Source organism: Porites lutea, chromosome 9, assembly GCF_958299795.1.
Source record: "Porites lutea chromosome 9, jaPorLute2.1, whole genome shotgun sequence".
NCBI lineage: Eukaryota > Metazoa > Cnidaria > Anthozoa > Scleractinia > Poritidae > Porites > Porites lutea.
In genome coordinates this window covers 6,180,558-6,193,663 of record NC_133209.1, presented here as the reverse complement: position 1 = coordinate 6,193,663, position 13,106 = coordinate 6,180,558, and the positions used below count along the sequence as shown (strand labels likewise).

Genomic DNA, 13,106 nt, shown 5'->3' with positions numbered 1-13,106 from the left:
CTCATCTCGACAAACAGAAAGCTGAGTACACGTTCAAGGTTTTATAGGTGCCGATTCAATCCGCTCTGAAATGCATTATTGTGGGGTGGGGAGTTGGGGAGAGGGGTGCAGACACAGTTGTTTATCCCAAGTTAAGCTTTTATTTTGCGCTTCAATCATTACCACAAATCATGGCGATACATTGTTGTTCTATACTTCTTTTACTACAATGATTTTAATCAACCTGGTAACAAAACTGTTGCGGATGCTACTTTCGACAGCAACAGAAACTGTAGTAACCAATGGTTCTGATAGAATCGTCAGAACTCGACACCTCATTTCCTCCACTGCCTGCTTGGTTACAGCCGTAATTGTAAAACTCGCCCACGACCATTCCGTTCTTTGTGGCCTTGCCTTTCTTGCCGTAGATTGAAACCTCTGCGTCACAGTTGCGGTAAGCAGTCTGGGCGCAAATCTGAGCACAACTCTTCCTGTCAGCGGTGTTTCTTGCCATCACCGTGTTTCCGCAGCAACCAGTTCCTCCTGAAGCAGAGCTACCTCTGCAGGCAGCAGCAGCCGCCATGTGGAGAGACTGCCCCGCCAAGTCGTGGGCAGAGTACTTATCATAACCTGCGTTAAGAAGGTTGTGGGACAGGCGGCCATTGCTGTCGAGCTTGGCGAAGCCAGAAGGTTTACCTGCTTTTGCCAGTTCTGCTTTTAAGTCTGCGACCTGAAAGTGACGAGTGAAAGACTTGATGCTTACTTGATTTCATTTTGAACTTTTCAGCTGAATATATACGACTACTAATTTTCAAAAAGGAGTCTTATACGTAGCCCAAAGAGCCATTGATTGAGTGGATCATATGTTGACACAATTTAACTGACTATCTCTTAATTAAATTAATTTAATGCTGATGTGGCGGACGTAGACAATCTTTCTTTTTCAAGTTCATTAAGAATTTTTAGTTCAGTAAAATTACGTCTTTATCCATAAAAGAAACAAATGGGGCGAAAAATCTGCTGTTGGGTTGAGTAAGGCTTGATGCTTATTATAATGTTCTCATACGTCTATTACGGCTTAAACCAACGCCAGTATTAAAATCAGTAACTTGCATGAACAAGGGAGGATAAAGGGGACAGAGAAGGCATCCCCCATACACACCCTATTCCATAGGTAATTCGTCTCGAGTTATTTTTAGAATCGGGATCAAAAAGCTACCTCGCGTGCAGCGTGGATGTTTCGTGGAGGTTTCGCATGACTAAACGCCGTGCAAAACATGTCCGGCGAAAGGCAATGAAAGCGTAAAGAGATCGAGAGCATTTCTGAATATTGAAGCGAAATGAGTCGGCGCTCACCTGGGAAAAGGGAATCGCTGGACTCTTTGACAACTCGTGAAATCAGTTTAACTCGAAGTTGTCGTAACCTCAGTGCTTTAATAAAATGAGAAATTTCGCCGGTCTATTGAAACCGGTCGTTTGTACAATAAAGCAAGTAGAACGCCAAGTGTTATTTTGTCGAATAATAAAAAACTAATAAAAGAATAAATATCAAACCAGAAATTGCTCTCTTCAAACTGTAAATTATAAATGATCCTGAGAAAATATTCAGTGTGTTAAGGATTTCCCTGCTGTACTGTTAGCTCTATACAAGAGAGGAAGGGCGATTCTTTTTTTAATTTCTGTTTCGCTGACACAGCTTTAGCAGAAATCTCTCTTTAGTCGTTTTCGTCGACAAAACGAATAGCAATATCGCTCTCCGCGTCTTCCGCCATTTTTTTTTAGCGTCAATTCGTGAAGGACGCGTGGCTCTGAGCGTGGTTCATCCACGCGGAACACATTGGCGCTATGTGATTGGCTGTTTAGTAATCCCCCTTGAGATCTGTGGTGTTAAAAACAACTCGAGACGAATTACCTATGGAATAGGGTGTGTATGGGGGATGCCTTCTCTGTCCCCTTTATCCTCCTCTTGACATGAATTAATTACAGCGGTAAAACACATTTTGTGAAGGAAAGTTCCAGAAAGAATGTAAAATGGCACGAAGATTGACCTTTTTTGGTTCTACAGTCGATTCCCGATCTAGGGAAATCGAAAAAGGTTCGAGTTAGCGGGAGTTTGAGTTATCGGGAGTTCGAAGCAAATAACCGGAAATAAGAAAATGGGATGGGGAATGAATGCAAGTAATATACACCCTTCAAAACTTGAAAAACGCACAGTGCTGGACACTGTATTTGAACTTGACTGACAAAAACGTAAGGGCAAAGAATACATGGTTGTTAGAACACTTTTTTCGACTTGTCAGGCGCTTAAAGCATGGTTCGAGTTATCGAGGGTAAATTTGTATAGAGATGACCTGAAAGGAAACAAAATTTACTTCGAGTTAGCGCGAGGTTCGAGTTAGCGAGGGTTCGAGTTATCGCGAGTCGACTGTACAGTCGACTCCCGTAACACGAACCTTCAAGGGAAATCCGAAAAAGGTTCGAGTTATCGGGAGTTCGAAGAAAATAGCCGAGAGTAGGCTAAAAAACAGTTTTCACCGCACAGTGAACATCTTAATCACATCTAATTGTAGAAATGTCAAGTGAAAACGAGAGCGAAAATTAAAAGATACTTCTAGATTATAAATCAGAACTTAACGTAAACAAAAGATAGCCTAAATAGAGCATGCGTTTTACTCTTTTGCGAAGAAAAGCTGCTTAACGTTAGCCTGTGACAATCAACATCAGCCTCCATAAGTAAACTAAACTCCTACAGCACGTCAGTAGGAAGTCCAGAATTCAATGTTTCGAACGCAAGTAGACGTCTTTTTTCCCGACTTTTTAAGGGCTCAAAACATGGTTCGAGTTATCGAGGGGAAAATTATATGGAAAATGACCCCAGGGGAAACGAAAATTGGTTCGAGTTAGCGGGAGTTCCAGTTATCAAGGGTTCGAGTTACCGAGGTAAAACTACAGTGAATGTATGACGGAAATCCAGCGGAAATCGATTTTGGTTCCAGTTAGCGCGAGGTTCTAGTTAGCGAGGGTTCGAGTTATCGGGAGTCGACTGTAGTTTCCTATATAGTACTGTACGACAACAACACGACAAGTTAATTTCTACTGTACACAGACAACTATAAGAATCTACCAAAAATATAACTATTACTTCATGAATTCTAGATTTACCCGTCGATTGGAAATAGAAACTGACCTCTTTCTCTAGTTTTTCCAATTTTTTTGCCTGATCTAAAATCAAATAAACAAATACGACTTAGAAAATAATTTATATGTTAAGTGACTACCGTGTGGCACGAGATTTTTGCGGGTTCTAATTTTTGCGATTTTTCCAGCGATCCGCAAAAACACGTTCCCGCAAATAAAAATTACTGCGAACATTTTTTCCACAAAAGTGTACTCCAGAGTGAATATTCTCTAACTTAAATTCGCTACACAAAAATGCAGTGCTAAGAAATCGTGTCTGTTAAATCACAACTTGTCTCTGATTCAGAAACAAAACGGTATACAACGAAACTGGTACTGGTTTATTGTTTGAAAATATGTATTTCTATATATTGTACGTACTCAATAAAAACAAAAATATTATCAATGCTGGGTGCTGGCATGGGTACTTTCTGAAAATCGCAAATATTGATTCCCAGTAAGAAAAACCAATCTGTCCTAATCGCAAAAATTAGTTCCCGCAAAACACATAAAATCGCCAATCCGAAAAATAAACTCCCGCAAACATTTCGTGCCACACGGTAATTTCGCGTCCGCAAGATTTTGAATGAAGTGATCCGCGACATTTCTCCTTCAATTAAAAAAAGCCGTTTTCTGGTATTTAGTAAATAGCGAGTTTAAAGTTATTAGGCAATTGGATGTTTAAAGGTAGGCCGAAATGAGGAAATTCCATGTTAAGTTAATCCCGGGAACAAAGTTGTTATACATGTAAATATTCGCATCTTGAAAAAACTGACTTGGCTGTTAAAACATAAAAAACCGTTGAAAGGGCATAATGACTTCTTTTTCGTTCAAAATATCAATGATAGCGTGTTTCATCTTCGCACCTGAGTTATTGGTGTCGCTGTACTGCGCTCCTGCGAGACAAGAAATCGCATCCGTCTAATTTTAACAGAAAGAGAAATCAATATCTCAAAAATGAAACACGTAAAATATTGTAAAGTCAAGGCTCAAGCCGGCCAACTTTAGCGGGAAAGGAATCTTACCAAGCACTTGCTTTGGGGGCAGCGCGATAGAATACTCATAGCTGCTGAAGTCGAAGAGGCTTTGCTGGCCCAAGCGACTTGCTTGGCTGGGATGGCGTTAAGGGCGAGGACAATGAAAATAATCTTCAAAGATGGGACCTTCATCTTCATCTTCATATATAAAAGTTTGAAATGCTGTGTTGTAAGGAACTATTGTCTGTTATCCGTCTTTGCAACGTCATTCTTTACTTTTGAAACAAAGAAAAGAAACTTGTTCAATAGTCGTGTTTTACTATTGGAGGGCTGAATGTGAAAGGGAAGGTCACCATCAAATTAGACAAAAGAAAGTAAACTTAATTGAGCTTATTGACATTGTTTTAGAAATGGCCATTCTAATTAATTTGCGTTATTCAGTCATGCATCAGATAACTATTTGAACGCAGTTCTGAAACAAATGAAACATTCACGTCAAGTACTTACTCAGCATTTAGAATAATCACTTCAATGTCAACGATGAATTTTTCTTATTTCTCCTTTAAAGAAATGCAGGGCTTTTATTATGATGAATAACTTAATTTAATTGATGTACACGTTTGAACGCAACTCTTGAAAACAAAACTTAAAGCCTTTCTAATTAATTCAGTTTATTTACTGCCTTTAAAAAAACCGTCCATCCATGAGACAACCAGGAACAATCCCAAACACTTGAGTGATCCTGCCCTGATTTTGAACAAGGAATATTTTACCTCTCCGTTGGGTGCTTTCTTCTGCATTGCTGACAGACTGGGTTCATTACCTGAGATCTTGACAACGACGCAGCTAGGAGGCGCAGATTTCAGACTGAGCTTTAAAAACAGTATCGTCAAGATCTTAATTCGTAGGCGACCTGGAAATAGGCGACAAAGGTTAAAAGTAGGGAAAAGGGCTTGACTGTGATGATATTTACGAGGGTTGAAATCACAGAAAATTGATCTGAATGATCGACAACACTGATAGCTTGCGTTTGGGGTGAGTTTGAGATTTACCCCCCCCCCCCCCCCCAAAGAAAAAACGCATTGTTATGCTCTGCTCAAATAGCCAGTTAACTAATTGATGGTAATCTGTTTAGTCAACAGGCTTCAGGAAAATTCCTTTCAAGAAAGGGGAAGTTACCCCTCTGACCTGAATGTTACCGAACAAGCACGGGAAACGAGAAAATGAAAAATGGAAACCGAAAACCGAAATTCATTACCCATTCCCTGTGCTGTTCCCTTTTTTCTTTTTTCAACTACCCATGCTCGCTTCCCGTTCCCCGACCCCCGTCCCCCTTTCCTCGTAATATCCGAGATTATCTTACTAAATAATACAATTTGCATTGAAAAGGCGGAGCGCTGAAAAGTATAAAAATTACCCGAGGAATATAATAGTAGCGGGGAGGCTCTTCGGAAAAGTTTACAACACCCTTAAATGTGAAAGGTAGCGGAATTATTCACATCTTGGGCAAGGCTGAACCCTTAACCAACAAGAGGTATCAAAACGGCCTCTGAAGATCCTGCGAGAGTTCTAATGGTGATCTTTTGAGGCCAACGCGAACGAAGCAGTACAAGTCCCCTTAATGGTACGGCGAACACCCCTCTCATTTTTGTAAGAAAGTCTGTCCCCAGGGTAAATTAAAAAGGGGTAGCTTGTTAAACTGCTGTTTGGAAAAGGTACTTATTTAAGTACAGTCGTCTTCAACTAAAAGAGAGGGGAGCAAGGGATGGCGCAGTGGTTAAAGCGCTCGCCTCCCACCAATGTGGCCCGGGTTCAAATCCCGACGTCGACGCCATATGTGGGTTGAGTTTGTTGTTGGTTCTCTCCTTTGCTCCAGAAGGTTTTTCTCCAGGTTCTCCGGTTTTCCCCTCTCTTCAAAAACCAACATTTCCCAATTCCAATTCTACCAGGAATCAGCTAGACGAAGAACCACTTTGTGGATGTGCTACCTCCAAATCATCATCATCATCATCATCATCATCATCATTATTATTATTATTAAAGAGTCATACGGATTATTTTGATTTTCTCTTGTTATGATGAGTGGGTGGATGGGTGGAGGGTGGGAGGGGGGATTTTTTTTTAATATGGTAGAAGTGGGCAAAGAAAGCAGACGCGGCTGTTTGTCCCAAGTGAAACCTTTTATTTTTTCTTTTACTCATTACCAGAAGTAAACGGCGATAGATTCTTATTCTATATTTCCTCACTACAATGATTTAATCGCCCTGTAATAAAACCGTTGCCAATGCTACTTTCGACAGCAACAAAAGCTGAAATAAGGGTAACTGTAGTTCATGACAGTTTCGTCAGAACTGGACACCTCACTTCCTCCGTTGGCTCCATGGTTACAGGCGTAATTGTAAAACGCGCCGACGATCATTCCGTTCTTTGTTGCCTTGCCTTTCTTTCCATATATAGAAACCTCTGCGTCACAGTTGCGGAAAACAGTCTGGGCACAAATCTGAGCACACGTCTTCCTCTCAGCAGTGTTTCTTGCCATCACCTGGTTTTCACAGCAACCAGTTCCTCCTGAAGCAGTGCTACCTCTACAGGCAGCAGCAGCCGCCACGTGGAGAGACTGCCACGCCAAGTCGTACGCAGAGTACTTATCATAACCTGCGTCAAGAAGGTTGTGGGGCAGGCGGCCATTGCTGTCGAGCGTGGCGAAGCCAGAAGGTTTGCCCGCTTTTGCCAGCTCTGCTTTTAAGTTGGCGACCTGCAAATCAGTGATTTCAAGAACGAAATACAGAATGAAAAAATTTAGCAATTTTGACTGAAGAAGGGGATTTGAAGGTTACCAGATTATATAGCGTCAGCTAAATAAATATAGGTAAACTAACCGATTGAACTAAACAAACTTGTCTCTCTTTGACTAGAAATGCAAAAAAGGGGGATTTTAATACTAGCTCGCGACCTCGTCGCACTAGTCACAGTAAAACAGTTAATCTCGGCTAGCAGTGGTTTGTAACGTAACTTTGTTACAAAGCAAAGGATTAATTTACCTCAAAAAGATTTCGAGAATGAAAGGCAAGAACGAAATCTTTGGAATGAATCCGGCTTTATGTTTAGTGAATGCGTCGTGACTCAATACCCTGTCCAAACAAATTCCCCTTCTCACGGGTAACTTAACAAACCGTATCAACAAAACGAATATCCAACGAAAAATTTACTGTAGCTAAGAAACTAAATGGCAAAAGCCTTCCACTTTAAACTTAGTTTAATTGAAGGTTTTAAAAAAAGCGCCCTTTCATGGTAACCTCACCTCTTTCTCTAGATTTTCCAGCTTTTTTGTTTGATCTGTAAATTATCAAAAGTAACAGACATTTATAAGAAAATTGATTTAATTGTATAATTTCTCGTATGGTAAAAGTCACGATGAGGTTACTGGTTTATTAAAAAATCCATGCCATGGTCAACTGTATTGCAATAGCCGTCTCGTGTTTAAGTGATAATAAGTGATTAGATAAATTTTAAAAAGCTTAATCCAGTCAAAGAAAGTTTGCTCATAGGAATTTGGCTGTGTCTAAAGAATTTTAATATCTGCGTGTCTTTTTTTTTTTTTGGAAAATTTCCTTTGGTGTTAAAACCAAACTGTCTCACGTTCTCTCTTCTCCAAGGGTGTGGCTTTGAAAGTAATGACTTTTCGCTGCGTAACCGAATGGGATACTTCAGGTTATTTTTCCTCACCTGAACTTTCAGGACCGCTGCACTGTGCTCCAGCAAGACAGGCGACTGCATCCGTCTGTTAAAAAAAGAAAAAAAGTATTAAAACCCGAAAGCGAACTACAATTAAACTTTGGAATATGTTTGATGGTACGAGCCACCGTATCTTATGGAAAGGTTGAGAGGTAACCTTACCAAACACTTGCTCTGGGGGCATTTCGACAGAATATTCATAGCCGCTTCATTCGAAGAGGCTCTGCTGGCTAAAGCTTTATGCCTTGCCAGTTGAAAAGCAAGAGTCAGGACAATGAAAAGAAGCTTGAACATTGCGACCTTCATCCTCGTCATAAAACTCTGAAATAGCCTTTACCTCTTTTTGCAACGTCAGTTATCATTGCCGCAGCAACGACCAAAACTAATTAACTTGTCGATAATTGTGTTATAACAACTGTTAAATGTGTCAATCTTATTAGGCCCAATCTTATTAGGTCTAAGAAATAGGCTGAGTAAACCGGCCTATCACAGTCAATAGATTGCATTTGTTCAGAAATTACCATTCGAATTATTATTGCCAGCTAGGCACTGTCCTATAGTTATCAGACCGGATAATTAAAGGCTTGGGGTTGTTATTTCTTGAGTTGAAAGATTGCAAAGTTGCACAATCATTGATGGGAAGGCGATTCGGACGTTTCAACGAAAATGCGTTGTGAGCGATTTAAGCACCAGATTTATTGGATATGAGACAGATACATGCCAACCTGTGAAACCTTTTATCTTACTGTTTTAATTAGACTGAAACACGAGAGATATGAGTCCACATTTTTCGTATGGTGTACTTAGATCTCTCACAGGGTCGGTTTCTTAGACTCCCCTCACTGACACTCAATCCAGCTTGGGTCACTATTTTCTAGGCCTTTTTTGGGGGGGCGGGGGCGGGGGACCTTTCAGTTGGTTTTACTTTGCATTTTTTCTGTACTTAGCCTGTCTGCTGCCACCGGCTCTTGTGTAACTGAAATTACTCACTGCAGCGAAAGAGTTACGATCTTTGCGAACTAATAGGGTTGATTTTCAGTGTGGCATAATTTTTACGTGCGTACGTGTGTAAAATTTACTTTCGAAAATAAGATAGAGGCAATATTGCATGGAAGGTCGCTCGTAGAGGTAAAAGTTGAACCTCGCTCAACTTCTCGTTTAAGGTCAGCACTTTTTATCTTGCCTCTATTTTATTTACGTGATTAAAATTTACGTGCCGGTTAACGAGCGTAGCCAAAAACGCGTCAGTGGAAATCAACCTTTGAGGTGCTGAAGCAACAAACGACGGCGACGGCTACGAAAACGTCACTTAAAAAGTGAATTTGCGCTGCTTCAAACTTCATCGCGCTTATTCATTCTCGTTTAATTCGTCAAATATTGCCAAAATTTTTTGAAGTTTAATTCTAAACGACTGTATCAAAGTTCAGAAAAAGAAAAAGAAAGTTGTTGTCTTGTGTTCCCGTCCTCGGCGCAGAGCGTGAAATTAGGCAATTTCACCGCGTTTCAGTCGTGCAACAACGGCTTAGAAATGTACAAAAAAGCGTGATTTTTTTTATGTACGTGTAAAGTTGTTGTTTTGCTAATCTAAACCAGGAAAGTTGATTGCACTTGGTCTGTCGGGATCCAACTGCATGCATTTAACCAACTTCGTTTCCAGGGTCCTCTCCTACTCTCACTCCTTGCTCTCTCGCACTGGGGAACGAAGTTGGCGTCAAACTAGGGACGCTTCTGATTGGTCAGCTTAAAACATATTGAAAACAAACGTCTTAGTTTTACTATGACAGACCCACTGGCTAAGTGAAAAAAAAAAAAATAATGTTGTCATAAATGTTCCTTTTGAGGATTTTGAAGGTGAAATTATTTTCAAGTTTCTACACCAAACTGAAAAGCTTCACTCGTGATTTTATGAATTAAGCTCTTTTTGACCAGTATCTTCCTCAGTACATATTTCATGGCTGAAGAACAAGTTGCTTGATTCAATCATTATAATCTGCTTTCTTAGCAGTCAGTTGTGAATAGACCACTGAGTATAGACCTTCAGAAACACCGGGTAAATTACTTCTATAGATAATTACGGATAGATCATCTTAACCCCGTACCCTTAGTCATCTACGGAGTATGTATTACAAAGGACTCTATTATGTGTGAGTGGCCTCCACCGAGTGTTATATGTACATCTTGAAAAGCTAAAAGTTACTGGCTAAAAATTTTTCTTCCTTTGTGACGTTTCACATCGATGGGTTTTCGACCAGGTCACTATTATAAAAAGCTGATATTTTGCACAGATTTGTTAATTAAACCTGTAATTGGCATAGGAAAATGTTAGTCAGATTTGATTCTTCGTATGTGCCTCTAAGTACCCGTTCTTTTAATCACTAAAAAAATAAAGAGCGGCCCCAGCCTCAATCTCATTCCCGGAGGCCGCGATCCTTTTATACAGCGACGGGGATCCGGGGATTCAAGTCACCGGATCCTGAAGCTAAATGTCAAATAAAGACATAGGAAAAGATATCTGTAAATGTAGAACAACTAAGATAATACGCGCGCTCTGATTGGCCGAGAGGCGTGTTTGCATTAGAGTATGTAAACATGGTTGCGACGTCAAGATGTTTGCTTTTCGCGCGCTAATCACTTTATCTCGGGTTTGCATAGCTGTCTCGAATAGCCCATTTGCTAGGTTATATTTGTATTTTCTGCTAAGTTCTGATAATTTGTTGTCAGAATTATGAATACGAATAATATAAAGCAACCAATAAAGTGATTACCAGAAGACAAATAATTAAAACAACTAATTTTAACAAAAATTCTTCTCTTAACCGTTCTTGTTTGAGTAATAAGAAAATTATTAAACAACTAACAGGTGTCAGGCTTGATTATCTAAGTAAAGGCAGATCAGTAGGACTTATAATTTAGTCGTTTATACTTGCAAAAATAAAGGAAAAAGTGAGAAATATCTTAAATATTTTAAGCATTCTTATTTTTCTAGTGTAGCATGAACCTGTCGAAAATTGCAGCACCAAGAAAATTTAATTAATTAACTTATAGGAAACTATTTGGGACGAAATCCTTGAAGACCTTGAATATTTTTTAATCCCGTATTTGCCACCAATTAAATCAGTCTGGGTAAGTTACTGTTCTCAAATGGTCCTGAGATTTTATATGGGGTCCTCCTGGAGCATTCCAAAGCAATAGTTCATGAAAAATCTGGGAGAAAAACAGAGTGTAAAAACCGTTACAATCATTTTTTTGCCGGCTCCAAACGTCGTTCAAGTGCGTTGCGAAATTAATAAAACACGACGTTTTCTTAGAAAACTTCGAATAAAGTGACACTATGAGATTGTGACAATATTTGATTTTAATAACTTATAATTATTCAATGGAACAGCAATTTGAGATGTAAATGGTCGTTACTTTTTTTAGCAACACAATAAAAGCGCATGGAAAGTTCACCTCAATATACTGTATTTACGTGAAGTCGATACGGTGATATATATCTTCTGACATTAGCGAGTTCTTTGTGCTCAGAAAAGCCATAAAGAAACAATTCTAATCCACCTTGCTTTACACAATGATTAATCCATCTGAAAGAAAAAAGGGAATGGACGATGCTCTAAAGAACAGAGAAGCGTGGTCAGTGATTCTCGAATCAACTTCTGCCATAGTTATTGTGGTCTTGGCACTGATGGGGAACATTTTTCTCTGCTTGGCAATCTACAGGTTCCGCACACAACGCAAAATTGAGCATTACTACATATCCGCCCTGACAATCTCAGACTTTTTGTTGACACTTCTTTCTGTGGTTATAGCTTTCGTCGTAACGATAATCGGACATTGGCCCTTTGGTGAAACAATATGTCAGATACAGGGCGCATTAATTTATTTCTCCGCCTGCTTTTCGCTATTGAATTTGAGTCTTATAGGGCTAAATCGCTACTTCAAAATTGTAAAATCAGCCAGCACTTATCAGAAGATCTACACCAGAAAGCATGTTCTGATATCAATCACGACAGGTGCAGTATTTTCTGCATTTTTTGTTATTCCATTTTGCCAGCAGAAATTCTGTTTTCATGCTGGTAAAGTGAACTGCTTTGTTTGCAAGAGCGGAGATCAAAACACACTGCCGATTATTCTTGTCCCGTATTTTATCTTGCTCGTCATTACGTACCCAGTTATGGCATTTTGCTACTTGAAAGTGTTTCTTAAAGTTCGCGCTCATTTTGTGCAAGTCGCCGTGTCTTCGCTGCACCATGACGACCAGAAATTGTTTGCTGCGGAAGTCAAAGTGACGAAAGTTCTTTTTGCCATACTGATTGCATTTCTGATCTGCTGGACACCGGCATTTACAATCGAGATTTTGGACACGATTCGAGGAGACTACAGTCTTCAACGACACGTTTACCTTCTCATGCCTTACACTGGGGTAGCAAATTGCGCGGTCAATCCTATAATTTACGGTTTGACACAAAAACAATTTCGAGAAGCTTACAAAAAGATTGTATGCTGTAAATAATAAATCACTACTACGTATTACCTTAAATCTACCGTATGATTTGACTGACAAACTGTTTTGTGTGGCACTCAAATGAACTGACTGTGAACAGAAAGGCTCTAATAAGTCATGCAACAACATTCACTAAAAAAAAAAAAAAATCTTAAGTTCATACTAAACGAGCAATGTCACTGACCAAAAATTTGAGCGCCGCTCCTAAAGAGTACAGTTGTTTAGGTCATAAAAATTTGGCCATGTTAACATACTGATGTCAGTAAGCTTTTGGCTTTCTAATATAGTTAAGATAATGTCATTTTATTCCGCCTTGCCATTATTGTGCCTGATATTACACATGTCACTTGATTCATGTGATTTGTCTTTACTATTATGGCAAGCTTAAGTTTTTTTTCTGCTATTTTTTCCTCAGTCCTAAAACTGCCAGTTCTCAACATGCTTCCGAGTCATTTCCAAATTCGTGTTTATCGTTGCTATCCGTTTTGAAAGTTTGTGATTTGTAAAGTTATTATTTCTAAGGGGGATATTTTTACTGGTCTGACTACATGAGATCAACGTTCAGCTTTCTGTTTTGTCTTCAAGTTTTTATTTATTCCTTTTTTGATACCTTATTCCTTCGCATTATTGTTACTCTGCCTTCGCCATTCAGTTAAATTAATATTAAGTCTATCTTTTGTAATTTACTAGAGAAAGCGCATGTTGTATAAGGTTTCTTTGGGCTTTCTTGCCATATT

At 39.4% G+C, this 13,106-nt stretch overlaps 3 protein-coding genes across 3 annotated transcripts; 1 reads left to right on the top strand and 2 right to left on the bottom strand.

The window, feature by feature from the left end:
- Positions 1-131: 131 nt before the first annotated feature.
- Positions 132-4,323, bottom strand: LOC140947603 (uncharacterized). Its single transcript, XM_073396753.1, has 4 exons — positions 4,182-4,323; positions 4,023-4,077; positions 3,167-3,201; positions 132-709 (listed from the first exon to the last, which is right to left on the bottom strand). The coding sequence occupies exons 1-4, from the start codon at positions 4,218-4,220 to the stop codon at positions 248-250; spliced, it is 591 nt and encodes a 196-aa protein (XP_073252854.1). The 5' UTR covers positions 4,221-4,323; the 3' UTR covers positions 132-247.
- Positions 4,324-6,294: 1,971 nt separating this feature from the next.
- On the bottom strand, positions 6,295-8,218 carry LOC140947596 (uncharacterized). The gene is made up of 4 exons (XM_073396744.1): positions 8,031-8,218; positions 7,860-7,914; positions 7,435-7,469; positions 6,295-6,888 (listed from the first exon to the last, which is right to left on the bottom strand). The coding sequence occupies exons 1-4, from the start codon at positions 8,181-8,183 to the stop codon at positions 6,421-6,423; spliced, it is 711 nt and encodes a 236-aa protein (XP_073252845.1). The 5' UTR covers positions 8,184-8,218; the 3' UTR covers positions 6,295-6,420.
- A 3,218-nt stretch (positions 8,219-11,436) lies between these two features.
- Positions 11,437-12,378, top strand: LOC140947592 (histamine H2 receptor-like). The gene has a single exon (XM_073396741.1). The coding sequence runs from the start codon at positions 11,437-11,439 to the stop codon at positions 12,376-12,378; it is 942 nt and encodes a 313-aa protein (XP_073252842.1).
- Positions 12,379-13,106: the final 728 nt, after the last annotated feature.

What these genes read in the sequence shown, in the direction of transcription:
- LOC140947603 (XM_073396753.1), bottom strand. Translation starts at nt 4,220, where the DNA reads ATGAGTATTCTATCGCGCTGCCCCCAAAGCAAGTGCTTG. An exon ending in GCCCCCAAAGCAAGTGCTTG is followed by an intron (nt 4,078 to 4,181) that starts GTAAGATTCCTT and finishes TGTTAAAATTAG; the next exon opens with ACGGATGCGATTTCTTGTCT. An exon ending in TGGAAAAACTAGAGAAAGAG is followed by an intron (nt 710 to 3,166) that starts GTCAGTTTCTAT and finishes CGTCACTTTCAG; the next exon opens with GTCGCAGACTTAAAAGCAGA.
- LOC140947592 (XM_073396741.1), top strand. Translation starts at nt 11,437, where the DNA reads ATGATTAATCCATCTGAAAGAAAAAAGGGAATGGACGATGCTCTAAAG.
- LOC140947596 (XM_073396744.1), bottom strand. Translation starts at nt 8,183, where the DNA reads ATGACGAGGATGAAGGTCGCAATGTTCAAGCTTCTTTTCATTGTCCTG. An exon ending in GCCCCCAGAGCAAGTGTTTG is followed by an intron (nt 7,915 to 8,030) that starts GTAAGGTTACCT and finishes TTTTTTTAACAG; the next exon opens with ACGGATGCAGTCGCCTGTCT. An exon ending in TGGAAAATCTAGAGAAAGAG is followed by an intron (nt 6,889 to 7,434) that starts GTGAGGTTACCA and finishes ACTGATTTGCAG; the next exon opens with GTCGCCAACTTAAAAGCAGA.